Genomic DNA, 13,800 nt, shown 5'->3' with positions numbered 1-13,800 from the left:
GTTGTTGGGTACTGATGTGGCAAATTGAGTGGATGGTTCTTGGTTTATCCAATTTAAGAAAATGGTAGGTTGAGAAGTTTGTAGCATGGGAGAAACTACTAGCATATATGTATATGTTTGGGAATTGTAAGCAAGGAACCACGTAATCTTTGACTTTTTTCTTTTTCTTTCCTTCCTCTTCTTCTTCTTTTCTTTTTTGTTAGTACATTTTTAGTTTGAAAGATTTTTTTTTCCCGGTTCAAGGACACTCTAAAACTTACAAAAAAGAAATAAAAGGGATTAGAAGTCGAAACAAGAATATCACTTGCTATCTAGTAGGTTGGAGGTCCTGATCCAGTGATTAAGATTGAAACCTCATAAAAAAAAGAAATATTAACTCAAATTTCCAACACCCTTCTTGCAACTTAAAATCCTTCCCGTCATTGAATTTTTTTTTAAAAAAGATCTGATAATATTTGTAGCTCTTGGATTTGACTTTGAGGGCGTATTGATATTTATATACAAATTTAATTTTGAATAATTTAGAAAATGTTTTAGGGTAAGAGCTAGTCAGTTAGTTTGTCTTTCTTTATTGGAAAATAAGTAAAGTAAAAAATATAAGTCCAGTATGAAATAATTTTTTATTCTTTTCTAAAACTACGGAATTTTTTTGACTTTTTTCTTAAAACTACTGAGCTTTGGTTTACAAGTGAAACAAATTTTTAAAATTTGGGAATACACTTTTATGCTTTCAAGGATTCTCATTCATAAATTAGTATAAGATGAAGAATTTTCATAAATTTGAGCTTAGTATTTTGAAAGCAATAGAGTCTTGTCCAAGTAAGAGATGAAACTATTACTTGCCTAGTGAGGTAATTGTACTTGAATTTTTTGTGTTTGGCTTAGTTACCTTGCTAAATGGTGAGTCAGAGGATTTTAACATAATATTAGGGTTAATTATATTTACCTCCCCTGAGATTTGATCATATTACCAATCAATCCCTATAATTTGTCCAAATAACGATTTTACCCTTTGAATGATCAAACATTTAACAAAAACCCCCTTAATGCCGAAAATGCCCTTTTTGAGGCCATATTGCATTAAAAAAAGAACATATTTTTATTTATTAACCTTCAAATAATCCAAAAAAATAGAAAAAAGTTTTTGCTTATTATTTTATAAAAACCATATCTTTACTTCCATAAATAGTTTTGAATCAATAATTATTTTAAATCTTAAAAATAAATATTAAAAATTAGATAAATTGAAAGAAAAATAAAAAAGAAGCAATTATTTTAAATCCTCAAGTATGGTTCGAATTTGTGGTTCAACGCATGTTGAGAAGAGTACAAGGCATATTTTCCTGAATTTGAACCATACTTCAGAAATTAAAATAATTTCTTCCTTTTTTATTTTTCTTTCAATTTATCTAATTTTTAATATTCATTTTTAAGATTTAAAATAATTATTGATTCAAAACTATTTATGGAAGCAAATATATGGTTTTTATAAAATAATAAGCAAAAACTTTTTCTACTTTTTTGGATTGCTTCAGGATTAATAAAATAAAAATATATTCTTTTTTTAATACAACATGGCCTCAATAAGGGCATGTTCGGCATTAAGGGGGTTTTTGTTAAATGTTTGATCATTCAAAGGGTGAGACCGTTATTTGGACAAATTACAAGGATTGATTGGTAATATGGTCAAATCTCAGAAGAGTAAATATAATTAACCCATAATATTATTCATTGACCCTTAAAAATTGAAAAGAGGAGACAAAGAAACTCACTCGTAAAATGATAAACTACTAATTGGCACTTCTTTCATCTCTTAAATTTTTTGTCTACTAAAGTCTACCTCAAACACAAATGCTTTTGCATTTACCATCAATTGAAATGGAACTTCCTAAATTTTTTGAACAAAAAATTTTTTTTTCTTCCCAACACAATAAGTTCTATTTTGCTTGATTATGTCAATTAGGGTTTTTAGTTTGATAATTTTTTTGTTAGGAATTTTAGTGACATTTGTGTGCCACTATTGGGCAGGGCAATGGTGTTTTTTTCGCCTCTGAAATTAGCATCAAGAATCTAAGTAGGGATGGCAATGGGACGGGGGTGGGGCAGGGGATCCTTCCCCTATCCCCTGTCCCGTTGTCAAATAATTCCCTCCGTCCCCCGCCCCTTGCCCCCCACCCCGCCCCGCCTTGCCCCTGCCCTGTTTCCTCCATGGTCTCCCGTTTCCATGTCAGATTAACTCTTTTTTTTGTATAATACTAAAATGTTAAATCATTTAATTGCTGTAAAATGAGTATTAGTATATAAGATGCCAGAGATTCATATCCAAAGCCCCAGCATAGATTTATAGCAACATAGAGTTTTTCCTATTAAGTAATAGCATTCACGGTCTCCTGAACTAATTAGCTAAAGATGACCCGTCCATAATAAGTTATATCGATAGCTATCTAAAAAGATTTAACAATTCAGAATTCAACAAATTAAAAACACTCAACAATAAATCCAACTTTTCTCTTCATTAATACAACTCAACAATTTCAAAACATTTGCTCTTCATCAACTTTGAGATATGATAACTCACTTGATAAAGTAACCCTGACATTCATGGCGTGATTGTTATTGATTGAACACATAATTGTGCAATTCTTGTTTGCCATCATTTTTTTTACTACCACTTCGAAGTAACATTTGCCTAATATCTTGTTTAGGCCTTTTAGCACACCGTCTGTAATGATCATGCAATGTACTGGTTCCATGAGTGCTACCTATCTTGTATTTCTTTTCACGATACTTGCACGCACCATAAAAAATGACATCTTCACCTTTCTCTCTATTAAAATGTGCCCAAACTTTCGATTTTAATTTTTTTCCTTCTTCAATTTCATATTCATCTTCTTCTACTGCATCTGTCAAGTAAATTGATTCAACATTCATTGATTGTGAAGTTGATGAATTATCCCCCTGTTCAGATGCAATTACATTTTCGAATTGGTTCATTGTGATAAGAAATCTACAAAGACAAAAAACAAATAGCACAATAAATGGATTGATCACAAAAAAAGCAAATAGCACAATAAATCAAACTCCATCAGCTAGAGTTCTCAATCTACCCATAAAAAAATGCTCAAAATGAACCAATCCAACTCAAAGGAAAAGACCAGAAACAACGGAATGATTTTGTGAGATGACGGAAATCAGCTGAAAAATCAAACAACAAAACTACAATTGGCAGTTCTTAATCTCCAGCAACCTAAACGTGAAGTATTAGAAAAACGAAAGTAAGTTTTAAGTGCCACGACCCATGGCAAAGGAAAGAGACATCTAAAGGAATTGACAAAAATTGACAAAAATGGAATCTTAAACTTTAAGCACCACGGCAAAGGGATTGACACAGATGCAATCATTTATTCACCACGTGTGCTTCATTAATCTATCAAGATAAGAATAATAAGGGAGCAAACCTAAAAAGGATTCAAGAGTGGATGAAAGCAAAGCGTGAAGAAGAACACAGAACAAAGAGGGTGGAAGATCCAGACTGTACAGCAGTAGGCAGATGACATGAAAGAGCAGCTTTAGAAAATTTAGTGTTGTTTTATGTGTGTGTGTGTGTGTGTGTGTATATATATATATATTTTTGTCGGGGATGGGACGAGGAATGAGGCGGGTGTATGTTGCCCCATCCCCCGCCCCATTTTAAGGCAGGGGGAAATATTTTACTCCCACCCCATTTTTAATCCCGTGGGCAGCCGCACCCGTTGCCATCCCTAAATCTAAGGCGTTGTAGCAAAAAAGTGACTTGTGACGGATGTTAGGACTAAAATTGCAGTATATTGAAGTTGAGGACTCAAAATGAAACAAACTCAAAGTACGAGGACTATGTGTGCAATTTACCCTTTTGCGTTTTATTCCAATCCTGCTTTGCATGCTGTTCGCTGTATACTAGACTAGTCTCACTGCTTATCAAATTCACTGGGAAATTCACCGGCTCTTTTTGGCCCTTTTCGCACCACCACCATCACCACCGTCACCGCCGCCACAGACAACCACCTCCTCCGGAACAAAAGTTCAATAGTTCCACCTAATTCACTAGCCCTACTGCCCACATAGCGACGCTGCCTCCGTAGTCCCTCCGACATGCCGGACCCAATCCCCAACTCCAATAACCAAAATAACCGCCCCTCTTCATCTTCCTCCGGGCCATCACCTATGGAAATCGACGGGTACGAAGAGGACTTAATGTTATCGAAGTCCGAGTTCTTGACCCGGTACGAGGTATTAAAACGCCGGTCGCGTCGGCTCAAGCAACTCGCGAAAATCTATAGGGACCATTACTGGGCACTGATGGAGGATTTGAAGCTCAAGTATAGAGAGTACTATTGGGAGTATGGTAAAAGCCCTTTTCAAGAAGATGATGAGAATAATAACAATTTGGTTAGTAGTAATGGCAGTAATCATAATAATGTGAATATTAAGGGAGAAAATGGGGAGGCGAATATACAAGGAAACGCAGATAATTGTCATGGAAACGTTGGCGGAAGTAGGATTTATGGAAATAGGTGTGGAGTTCATGGCTGTAAATCGAAGGCTATGGCGTTAACGAGGTTCTGCCAGATGCATATTCTGTCTGATAACAAACAGAAGCTCTACAAGGCCTGCAATTATGCTATTAAAAGGTTCGCATTTCATTCTCTCATTTTATGTCGCAAATTGTATGTCTGTATACATGGTTGTGTTGAGATGTCATAATCGTTTTGTTTGCTGTATTGTACATGTGATCGTCTGTGCATTGCCAGAGTTTGTTATGGTGGTGCTTTTAGCTAAGGTTTTATGCATAGTAGTAGGGTGTGATTTTTGGAATGCTGTAACTGGAAAATTCAATTTCTGTGTGATAGAGATCCCTTCTTGTAGAGTTATGTCTGTAAGTGGGTTCTGCATGCTTAGCCAAACGAGTTGTTTTTCTGAATGGGGGTTGATCTCTTTAGCAAGTGATAATGGATTTGGCCTTTTAGGATACAAAAAAATAAAACTTGTAAGTTCTGGTGCACCTTGGCTTTGCTTTGTCATTTGTAGTAGGATGTTTTATTATTGTTGTGCAGCATTGGCTCTTCAGTTGGTCCTCTTACTCACTAGTGTTATCTTCAATTTCCATTGCTATTTGGGGTTCCCATGTTATTGATTTTTTTCATTATGTTCCTTTCTTTGTTTGCTTCTATAAGAAACATATGCCAAACGTGATCATCATGGTATTGTGACATTGTATATTGCTAATAATAGCATATAAAATTTCCCATTTAATGAAAGAATTTAACATGGAGCTATTATCTTCAAATCGATTAGCTTCCTTATTTAAGAGGTCTATATGTCTGGCTATGGCAAAACAGAAAAATTTGCCCCGTAGATGAAGATTTTGCTTCATGAAGGATACAAGTTTTACAGAGGAACAACATAAAAAGATGGAAGAAGGGAGTGTGAAACTGAATTTGATGCTTTCTCTTTCTAAGTTGTCCCTAGTTGCCAGTATCAGGCACAGGTTCAGGGTATGGAATTCAAGTGTTTAGAGAGAGCCCAACAGGGGATTTGTAGAATTGATACTTTTGTCTCATCCTTGGAGTAGTCTTTAGCATAGAATTCCCACAGTGCAATAGTGGACCAATATTGTATGGCACATTTCTTAGATTTTTGAGGGGGTGATTGGCATGCGATAAAAGCGGGCATGTAAAAACTATGCTATGTCTTTTGGGTGAGGAACTTCTGCAAGACATAATGGTGTTTCCTAGGAATCTTGGGACAGGTGGGAATTGTTGAATTCCTTCATCAGAATGGGAATAAAGGCATAACCATCAGCTTAGAAGAAGAAAGCATGGCTGGAAAAATTAAAATGTGGATGGACTGGAAAAAAAATCTTGGCTTGGTATTCCAGTATTCTTGTCATTCAATAGGAATGCAATTTTCTTAGAGAGAATCACAGTTAGGTTGTGACTTGAGGAGTTCAAGAGGTTTTTTCATGAACAGCATTTGAGGTTTTTGGCTTTTGTTAATAACTAGGTTCTACCATACTTGCTAATGAAACCCACCGGTTGTGCTTATGTAAACATTTTCCCTTTTCTCGTTATTTAGTTGTTAATTTTTTTATTTGGCTAGTGCAAGTGCGTTTCTTCAACGCCTGTTGAGTACTTGTAAAGACCTGAAAACAATGTTTTTCTTTTTGAAAAGAAGATTTCTAGACCTCGCCTCAATGCTGGAGCTAGTGCTGGCCTCTCCGGCCTACTGTGGGGTTAGGATGAGTGGATAAATCAACCAGGGGATTGATGCTATCAAATACGGTCTTCGGTGGGTTTGTTGAAGTAAAGTGGCAATTTTTTCCATGCTTGAACTACGGGACAGACAGACTACTGGAATAAAGGCTGCCTTTTTCTCTGGGTTGCTCAGAAAAATGTTCTCATAGACTAGATTGAGGAGTAAGGAAAGGGCTTCCATGTTTTAGTTTTTTCCTGGAGACATTCTAAAATTTTGATTTGCTGTAGTATTATATAGTGTTTTTATTCTGTAGTCCTAGAGTAGATCCACAGAAAGCTCAATTTACAATGCCTTTTCCCCCTTATGCATGTGTATCTTAAGTTTTGATGGGTCTTTGACTGTAGTTCTATGTCCTTTTTGGGTGTTTAAATGCCTCGTTTTGCCCTGCCCCCCCTCCTTTTTTCTTTGAGGTACAAAAAGGGATTGGTAAGTTATGAGATGCTTCGCAGCTATTGATGGGCAACATTGAGTTTGTGTTAAACCTTTTGGGGCATAACTTTTGGTGAAGTAGCTATTGTTGCTGTGGATGTTCCACCCGTTCTATGGTGTTTTAAGGAGTCTTGAACTGTTGACATTGTGGGACTAGTTCATTATTATGCTAACGCAACATCAGTTCTTCATTAGTACCTTATTTTGCCTTATTATAGTGAGTTATCAGGCTGATGCTTCCAGATCTACAGGATCATCATTTGAAGCCTTTCTGGTATTTAGAGACCCTAAAAAACCTTAAATTGTTGTATCATAATTCAAAGTGCTCTTGTATTTTGACTCGAGGAATAAAATTTACTTGTAATTTTTCCTTGGTCCATGGGGTTTAGAGCCTTTTCATCTGCATTGTACACTCAAACCAACCTTAAAATGGTCTGAGGTTTGCAAATCAAATCATAACAGGTTTCTGTTGAGGCCTCTCTTTCTGTCTGTGAGGATTGTTTTCATGGTTGCAATAGTATCTGTAATTTTGATTTTCTTCTATATAGTATCCTGTGGTGGAACAGTATATGCTGTCCAACTGTATTTTGACTGGGACTTCTATGTAATGACTTCTGTAATGCTCTGGAAATAGTGGTGTTTCATGTATCACAGTTCAAATTAAAATCTAATACAAATTAAAGAGGTTGTAGTTGTGACTCAGTACCGTAGTTGTCGGAAGTGGTCGGAGACTCATAGCAGCTTATTTATGCTGAAGCATACAAGAAAAAGGGATGGAACTGACATAGAGGTTATACATGTCTGTTTCCTCACAGGAAGAGCTTTCCAGGGATAAGGTGTTGAATTGAATATCCATTTAGGTTAAGGGGGTGCCGTTGATTATTCCCATCCCCCTCCCTGGGTTTTGGTTTTTCTTTCATTTATTCTCAGAAACTGTGAAAACATGAAAATATATTATTCTCTTGGGTTCTTTCTGTATAAAAGGAAAACCTGTTTTGTGGGGGTTCTTTTTGTATAAAAGGAAAACCTGTTTTGTGGAGGTACTTTTTTGGCTTATTTTTTAGGCCTCGAATTTTATGGTGTTTGCTCATGTCTTGTGCAATAAAAAGGGAAAAACAAGAGTAAATAACATGGCTTCCAAATTACTCCCAACTAACCTGTGGCTGACTCCTTTAAAACCCTTTTTTTGGGGGGGGGGGGGTGCGGATTTTTCTATAGGATCAAGGAATTTATCTTATTGTAGCATGAGACGTCAGTCCCTTTATGCACCTAGCTAGCTTTTATTGCTGCATGAGCCTGCCTGTGCATCAAGCATAATGAACTTGGCCACCTTTGAAATTCAACTCCAACTTCAGTGCTAGTGGCTTTGCCTCATATTTTCCAGAAGACTGCCCCCCAGGTTGTTGCAATTTATAACCAGAACCACCTTCCCAGCAGAGGTTACAGCATCCACTCCGTTCCAATTTTTCTACCCTGTGCATCTGTTGTACTGTAGGACTAAACAGTTAAGAGTTTTGATTTGTTAGCATGGATAGCTGGTTTAATTTTAAGCAATCATGATGTTGATTTGAGTGAATTCTTTTGGTTTTTGGGTGGTTTGGTGTTCCTTGTTCTTGGATTGATTGGAGTTCAATTGAAAGCTATGCTTAGACTGAATATAGTATCTTCATCTTATTGGAGAGACGAAAATTATTTGTGAACTTCCACTCTTATTTTAGATGGGAAAAGGAATGCTTAAAATTTGACAAAGAACATATAGTGTTCCTCTCTTTTGCCTAGTTAGTGCCTTGGGGAGATAAAATTGTCTACTATTTATTTCTTTAAAGGACTATCTCCTGCGTTTTCTGTGATGAAAATTTTCAGTTGAAATGATTTAGTTAACAATTCATATTAGATTGGGGCCACAGGTGCAAAACTTGTTCGATTATTTAGTTTTCATGCTGCCTTGTTTACTTTGTCCTCTTCTGTTGCAACCATTTCACAAGTTTTAGATAGCTTCCTGTGTGATTTTAATGCATATTGCTACAGTTAAACCAAGAATTCTCTGTCTAAGCACTTGCTGCAAGAGCTGATATGATTTTCTCGATTCTTGTGTTACTTCTCTTCCTTGGGAAAAATGAACTTAAAAGTTTTGTTCTGTAATTTTGTTTTTACAGTCCACCAACAGGACCGATCCTCTGTGGAAAGCCAATCCTGAGGTCCACTGTCCCTTCTTACTGCGCTCTTCATTTCCAGAAGGCTGAAAAGCACGTGGCAAGGGCTCTTAAGAAGGCTGGTCTTAATGTCTCTTCTACAAGCAAGCTTGCTCCCAAGTTCCATGTTGTAGTTGCAGAATACACCCGCCAGATTCAAAATAAAAGAAGAGCTGCCCAAAAGGCTCTTTCAGAAAATGCTGACATGAAGGAGGATATAAGCTGTTAATACTTTAGGTCATGCAGAGATGTTTTCCTTTGAACAGATGTTATATAAATCGTTTGGATGGTTGAAAGTCGGGCTAAATCCCCTATTTCATGTTTGACGCTTGGCTATGAAGTTCTGGATCTGAAATTTTTTTTCTACCAGATGGATGGTTTGAACTCTAGCAGCAGTATAGCATAAATATAATTGTCGTGTTTGTTGATCAAGGAATTTATCAAAAATTTTTAGTGCGTTTGGTTTGGAAGAGCACACCCCTCCTCTATTAAGTGCAACAAAGCGATTCTTTCTCGTCATAGTCTTTAGGGATGTAATCGAGTCAAATCGAACTCGAGTATGACATGCAAGAAGGGTGTTCGAGGGAGTAGTATTATTGGTACTTGAGTTCGAGATTGATGCTTGCTCACAGAACTCGAGCTCGACTCTCACATGGGTTCAAGTCAATGCGAGCCTTATCAAGATCGATCGAACTCGAGTTGGAAAATTTCATTTTTTTTTTATAATTTTTGAGTGAAAGATGTTATTGCCCTTTACAATTTGTTATACGATCTAAAACATTTTTTAAATTCAATAAATTTTTTAAGTATAAGAGTAATTTTATAATAATAATATATTAAAAAATTAAAATTAAAAAATTCTATAAGACTCGATGAGCTTTCGAGTATTGTTTTTGGATACTCAAACTCGACTCGCTTGTTTTATCGAGACATTGAAACTCGGTCAATCCGAGTTCAAGTTAAATTTTTGATCGCACTGTTCGCGAGCTACTCGAAAGCAACTCCATTCAATTACAGTCCTAATCTGTACATCGGGAAGTAAATATTATGTGGAGTTATTTGGTAACAGGTCTAGTTAGTGTTTACTTGTGACCAAGTCAACCCTTCGTCTCTGAAGCATCGAAATGTGAGCTTGCTACTGATTGATCTTCTGTTCAATTGGGAAATAAATGGCTTCCTGCATACATGTTGATGAGGTTGAAACTTGATAGGAATGGGCAATTTCATGTATCAAAGGAATGGGCCAGCCACCGTAAGGAGTACAATACCTGTCGGAATGAACCCTTAAAATACTGCGCCAGTAAGCTGTAGCATGAGATGTGATCCAGCTCTCCTGTCTCTTTTAAGACTGGACTGGCAAGGGTGCAGGTGCAGAGAAAACTGGAAACTATGAAGGAGAGATTTGAGATCGTCCCCACTGACCAGGCTGTTGACAATTGCAGCCGGGCATTAAAAATGGAGTTAAAGAGCCTATATAGTAGCAATGGGATGAAGCATGGCGACAAAGTAGCCACAGGGTATCGGCCTTCTTGACTTGACGCTTGCCCCCACCTCTGCAACAATGCAGCTGGATCAGTACGGCTACCATTTATCACCAAATCTTTCCGGAGTCGGTAGTCAAAAGTGAAAGGCCTTCTTTACTCTGTGTCTTTCCTTTCTGCGAGTCTCATAGATTTCTTTTACGCCTCCTCAAGACTTCCTTTCAGTGGTCCTTCCCTCCTCTTATGTATTGGCAGCGGTATACACCAAAATCAAATGAATACAAAAAGTGTGTTTGGATTGTAAGTTATTTGTCTAAATATATTTATTTATATTATTATTATAATTTTTAATACATCTTTTTATCTTTTTAATTATCTTTTTATCTCACATATATCATATCACAAAAAATACTACAGTAAAAATATCTCAAATAACTTATAATTCAAACACACACAAAGTTTCTAAGCCTGAGGGTTGGCTGGGATAACTTCGGGATCGCCTAGTTAGGTTTTGAGGTTAAGTAATCGAATCATCTCTTTATTATTTGTGTATTTTTGGAGGGCTAGATGTACAAGCACAGGAAGATTAGTTCGGTAAAAACTTGGGATACTTCCTGTGGTGACGGAAAAAAAAGGGTTAATTCCACTTTGTCCTCCCAAACTTTGGACGATTACCCACTTAAGCCCCTAAACTTCAAAATGGGACACTTAAGTTCCTAAACTTATAAATACCTCCCATATAAGTCCCTAAACTTATAAAATGGGACATTTAAATCCCTAAACCCTTATAAAATGGGACACTTCGACCACCAACGGCATTCAGGATTTGTTAACAATTTTTCTTAAGTGGGAGATATTTATAAGTTTAGGGACTTAAGTGTCCCATTTTGAAGTTTAGGGACTGAAGTGGGTAATCGTCCAAAGTTTGGGGGGACAAAGTGGTATTAACCCGAAAAAAAAATGGATACAAAGTTTCTGATTTTTGTTCTTCCGTCCAATCACATTCAAGAGTTTTACTTTTCCATATCGGAGATCTGTCCATGAACATTGTTGGAATATATCATTTCTGGTGCTAAATTTAATTTATTCCTATTAATTAATGAACACTCATCCGGAATTTACGTTGTAGAAATGACTGAATAAACACTAGATTTGATCCTACTGGCAGTTCATTAACTGCTTTTTTTTCACATTAATTAATGAACAATTTTAAGCAGTGTTTCAATAATCTTTTCTTGCCATTGCTTTTAACGACTAAGGGTTTTTATCATTACACAGACTCTACGCCCTAAAAGGGTTATTCAACATACATTGCACGTCAAAAAGGATCAAAATTTTGGAAGCCAGAGTCTGTTGGTTTAGTGAGACCGGAAATTTAAGACCATGTGAGGAGGGAAGAATTGAGCACAAGTGGGATGCTGGAATTGATGGTGAAAGATGCTAAAAATAAATCTATTTTATGTTTTGGAATGCGTATTTTAATTAGCATTCACAAGTTGAAGCTAAGGCAAGATGTCCTCCTTGTTCACCATTAATGGTGGTAGTTTTCATCTTTATGGTGTCATTTCTGGCTTGTGAAGTTCTCATCTCATGAACACTTGGTCTACCATCAATCTATCAAGAAAAAGAAGAAGAAGAAGAAGAGGAAAAAAGGAAAAAAAAATTTACTTTAAATTTTTTTTTACAGAGATAAAAGATGGGATTTAAGAAGCGATGAACGAAGATTCAATCATTGCTATAACACATCACTGGGGGATGGTTTCTTTGATTGACAAACGTTTTGTTCTGCATATGGGCCTTCCATGAATCCAGGCCACAAGCATTTGGAGCTTCTATACAAGTTTTAACTATTTTATTTGGGTTATTCTTGTCATATCAAATCAATTATTCTTATCATAGTATCATTTTCTAAGTGCTTAATTAGGAATAGGGCCTAGATTTACAACCTATTAAAGGAAAGAACTGAGTATAGCTGCCGTGCTTTCTATTTAGGGTTTTCTATGGCATGATTGTAAATTTTGTGGTCAAGATGTAGGCACTGAAATGCGAAAGAAATGAGAAAAAAAAAAGAGAATACAATACAAATAATCTTTTCATCCCTAAACTTAGGATGCATTTGATGAAGTTGAAATTTGAATTCTAAAATTTGGAATCTAAAAAAATGAATCTTTTAAGTTATCGAACTGCTAATTACTGAAATCTTAATATTTGAATATATTTTATATTAAATGATAAGCAAACAATTTATCATTTATTTTTTTTAAATAAGTTTTGTCTAAACAATTCAGAGACACTTGATTAATTAAGATGTTCTATTTTTTTATTATCAAACATATCTGAACATATTATGGTCTGAATCTATTAAATTTGAGCGCTAAATTAGATTATCAAACAAGGTTCAGTAACACTAGCATTTTGTCTGCATGAGCTACCCTAGATTTTACCACCTTCAAGAAAAAATTTTTTTTTTGGATAAATTATAATTGCATTTATATCGCAGGAAATGTTTGGCAACTTCTGGGGCACATATTTTACGTTGTTAATGTCAAAACCCTATTCATATCTCTATTTATGGACTACGTAAAGGTCCTCATCTAGTCTATTCAACCTCTTAAATTTCTTGCATATGTGCCATAAAGTTGTTTGACTTGTGATTTGTCATGTAATTGCAACAACAAAGAAGACTAAAAAAAGTTTATTTGGTTGGATATCACTTGTATAACATGTTTTGCCTCCCACTTTTAAACAAGGGTTAATTACATTTACCTCCCCTAAGGTTTGACCATATTACCAATCAATTCCTGTAATTTATCCAAATAACGGTTCGAATTTGTGGTTCAAGGCATGTTGCGGAGAGCACAAGGCATGTTTTCCTCAATTTGAACCATACTCCAAGAATTAAAATAATTTCTTCTTTTTTTATTTTTCTTTCAATTTATCTAATTTTTAATATTCATTTTTAAGATTTAAAATAATTATTGATTCAAAACTATTTATGGAAGCAAAGATATGATTTTTATAAAATAATAAGCAAAAAAATTTTTCTATTTTTTTGGATTGCTTCAGGGTTAATAAAATAAAAATATGTTCTTTTTTTAATGCAACATGGCCTCAATAAGGGCATTTTCGGCATTAAGGGGTTTTTTGTTAAATGTTTGATCATTCAAAGGGTAAGACCGTTATTTGGACAAATTACAGAGATTGATTGGTAATATGGTCAAACTTTAGGGGAGGTAAATGTAATTAACCCAAACAAATCATCAAACCATGATGCATAGGAGTTTGGACCACAACTTTAATTACAAATCCAAATTATTATGTTATTACGTGTCAACTCCCATTAGACCAAATTTTGACAACAATTATAACAACGTAATTAATAGTTTCCATGTTTGTTGAAACTT

General features: G+C 35.5%; 1 protein-coding gene across 1 annotated transcript; it reads left to right on the top strand.

Annotated features, from left to right (window-relative positions):
• Window positions 1-3,928: 3,928 nt before the first annotated feature.
• On the top strand, window positions 3,929-9,385 carry LOC113707719 (uncharacterized). The gene is made up of 2 exons (XM_027230010.1): window positions 3,929-4,670; window positions 8,880-9,385. Exons 1-2 carry the CDS (start codon window positions 4,132-4,134, stop codon window positions 9,142-9,144), a joined length of 804 nt encoding a protein of 267 aa, XP_027085811.1. The 5' UTR covers window positions 3,929-4,131; the 3' UTR covers window positions 9,145-9,385.
• The last annotated feature ends 4,415 nt before the right edge of the window (window positions 9,386-13,800 follow it).

The sequence above is a fragment of the Coffea arabica genome, chromosome 9c, assembly GCF_036785885.1.
Source record: "Coffea arabica cultivar ET-39 chromosome 9c, Coffea Arabica ET-39 HiFi, whole genome shotgun sequence".
In the NCBI taxonomy this organism is placed as follows: domain Eukaryota; kingdom Viridiplantae; phylum Streptophyta; class Magnoliopsida; order Gentianales; family Rubiaceae; genus Coffea; species Coffea arabica.
This window is presented reverse-complemented; position numbering and strand designations above follow the sequence as displayed.

What these genes read in the sequence shown, in the direction of transcription:
- LOC113707719 (XM_027230010.1), top strand. Translation starts at nt 4,132, where the DNA reads ATGCCGGACCCAATCCCCAACTCCAATAACCAAAATAACCGCCCCTCT. An exon ending in TGCAATTATGCTATTAAAAG is followed by an intron (nt 4,671 to 8,879) that starts GTTCGCATTTCA and finishes TTGTTTTTACAG; the next exon opens with TCCACCAACAGGACCGATCC.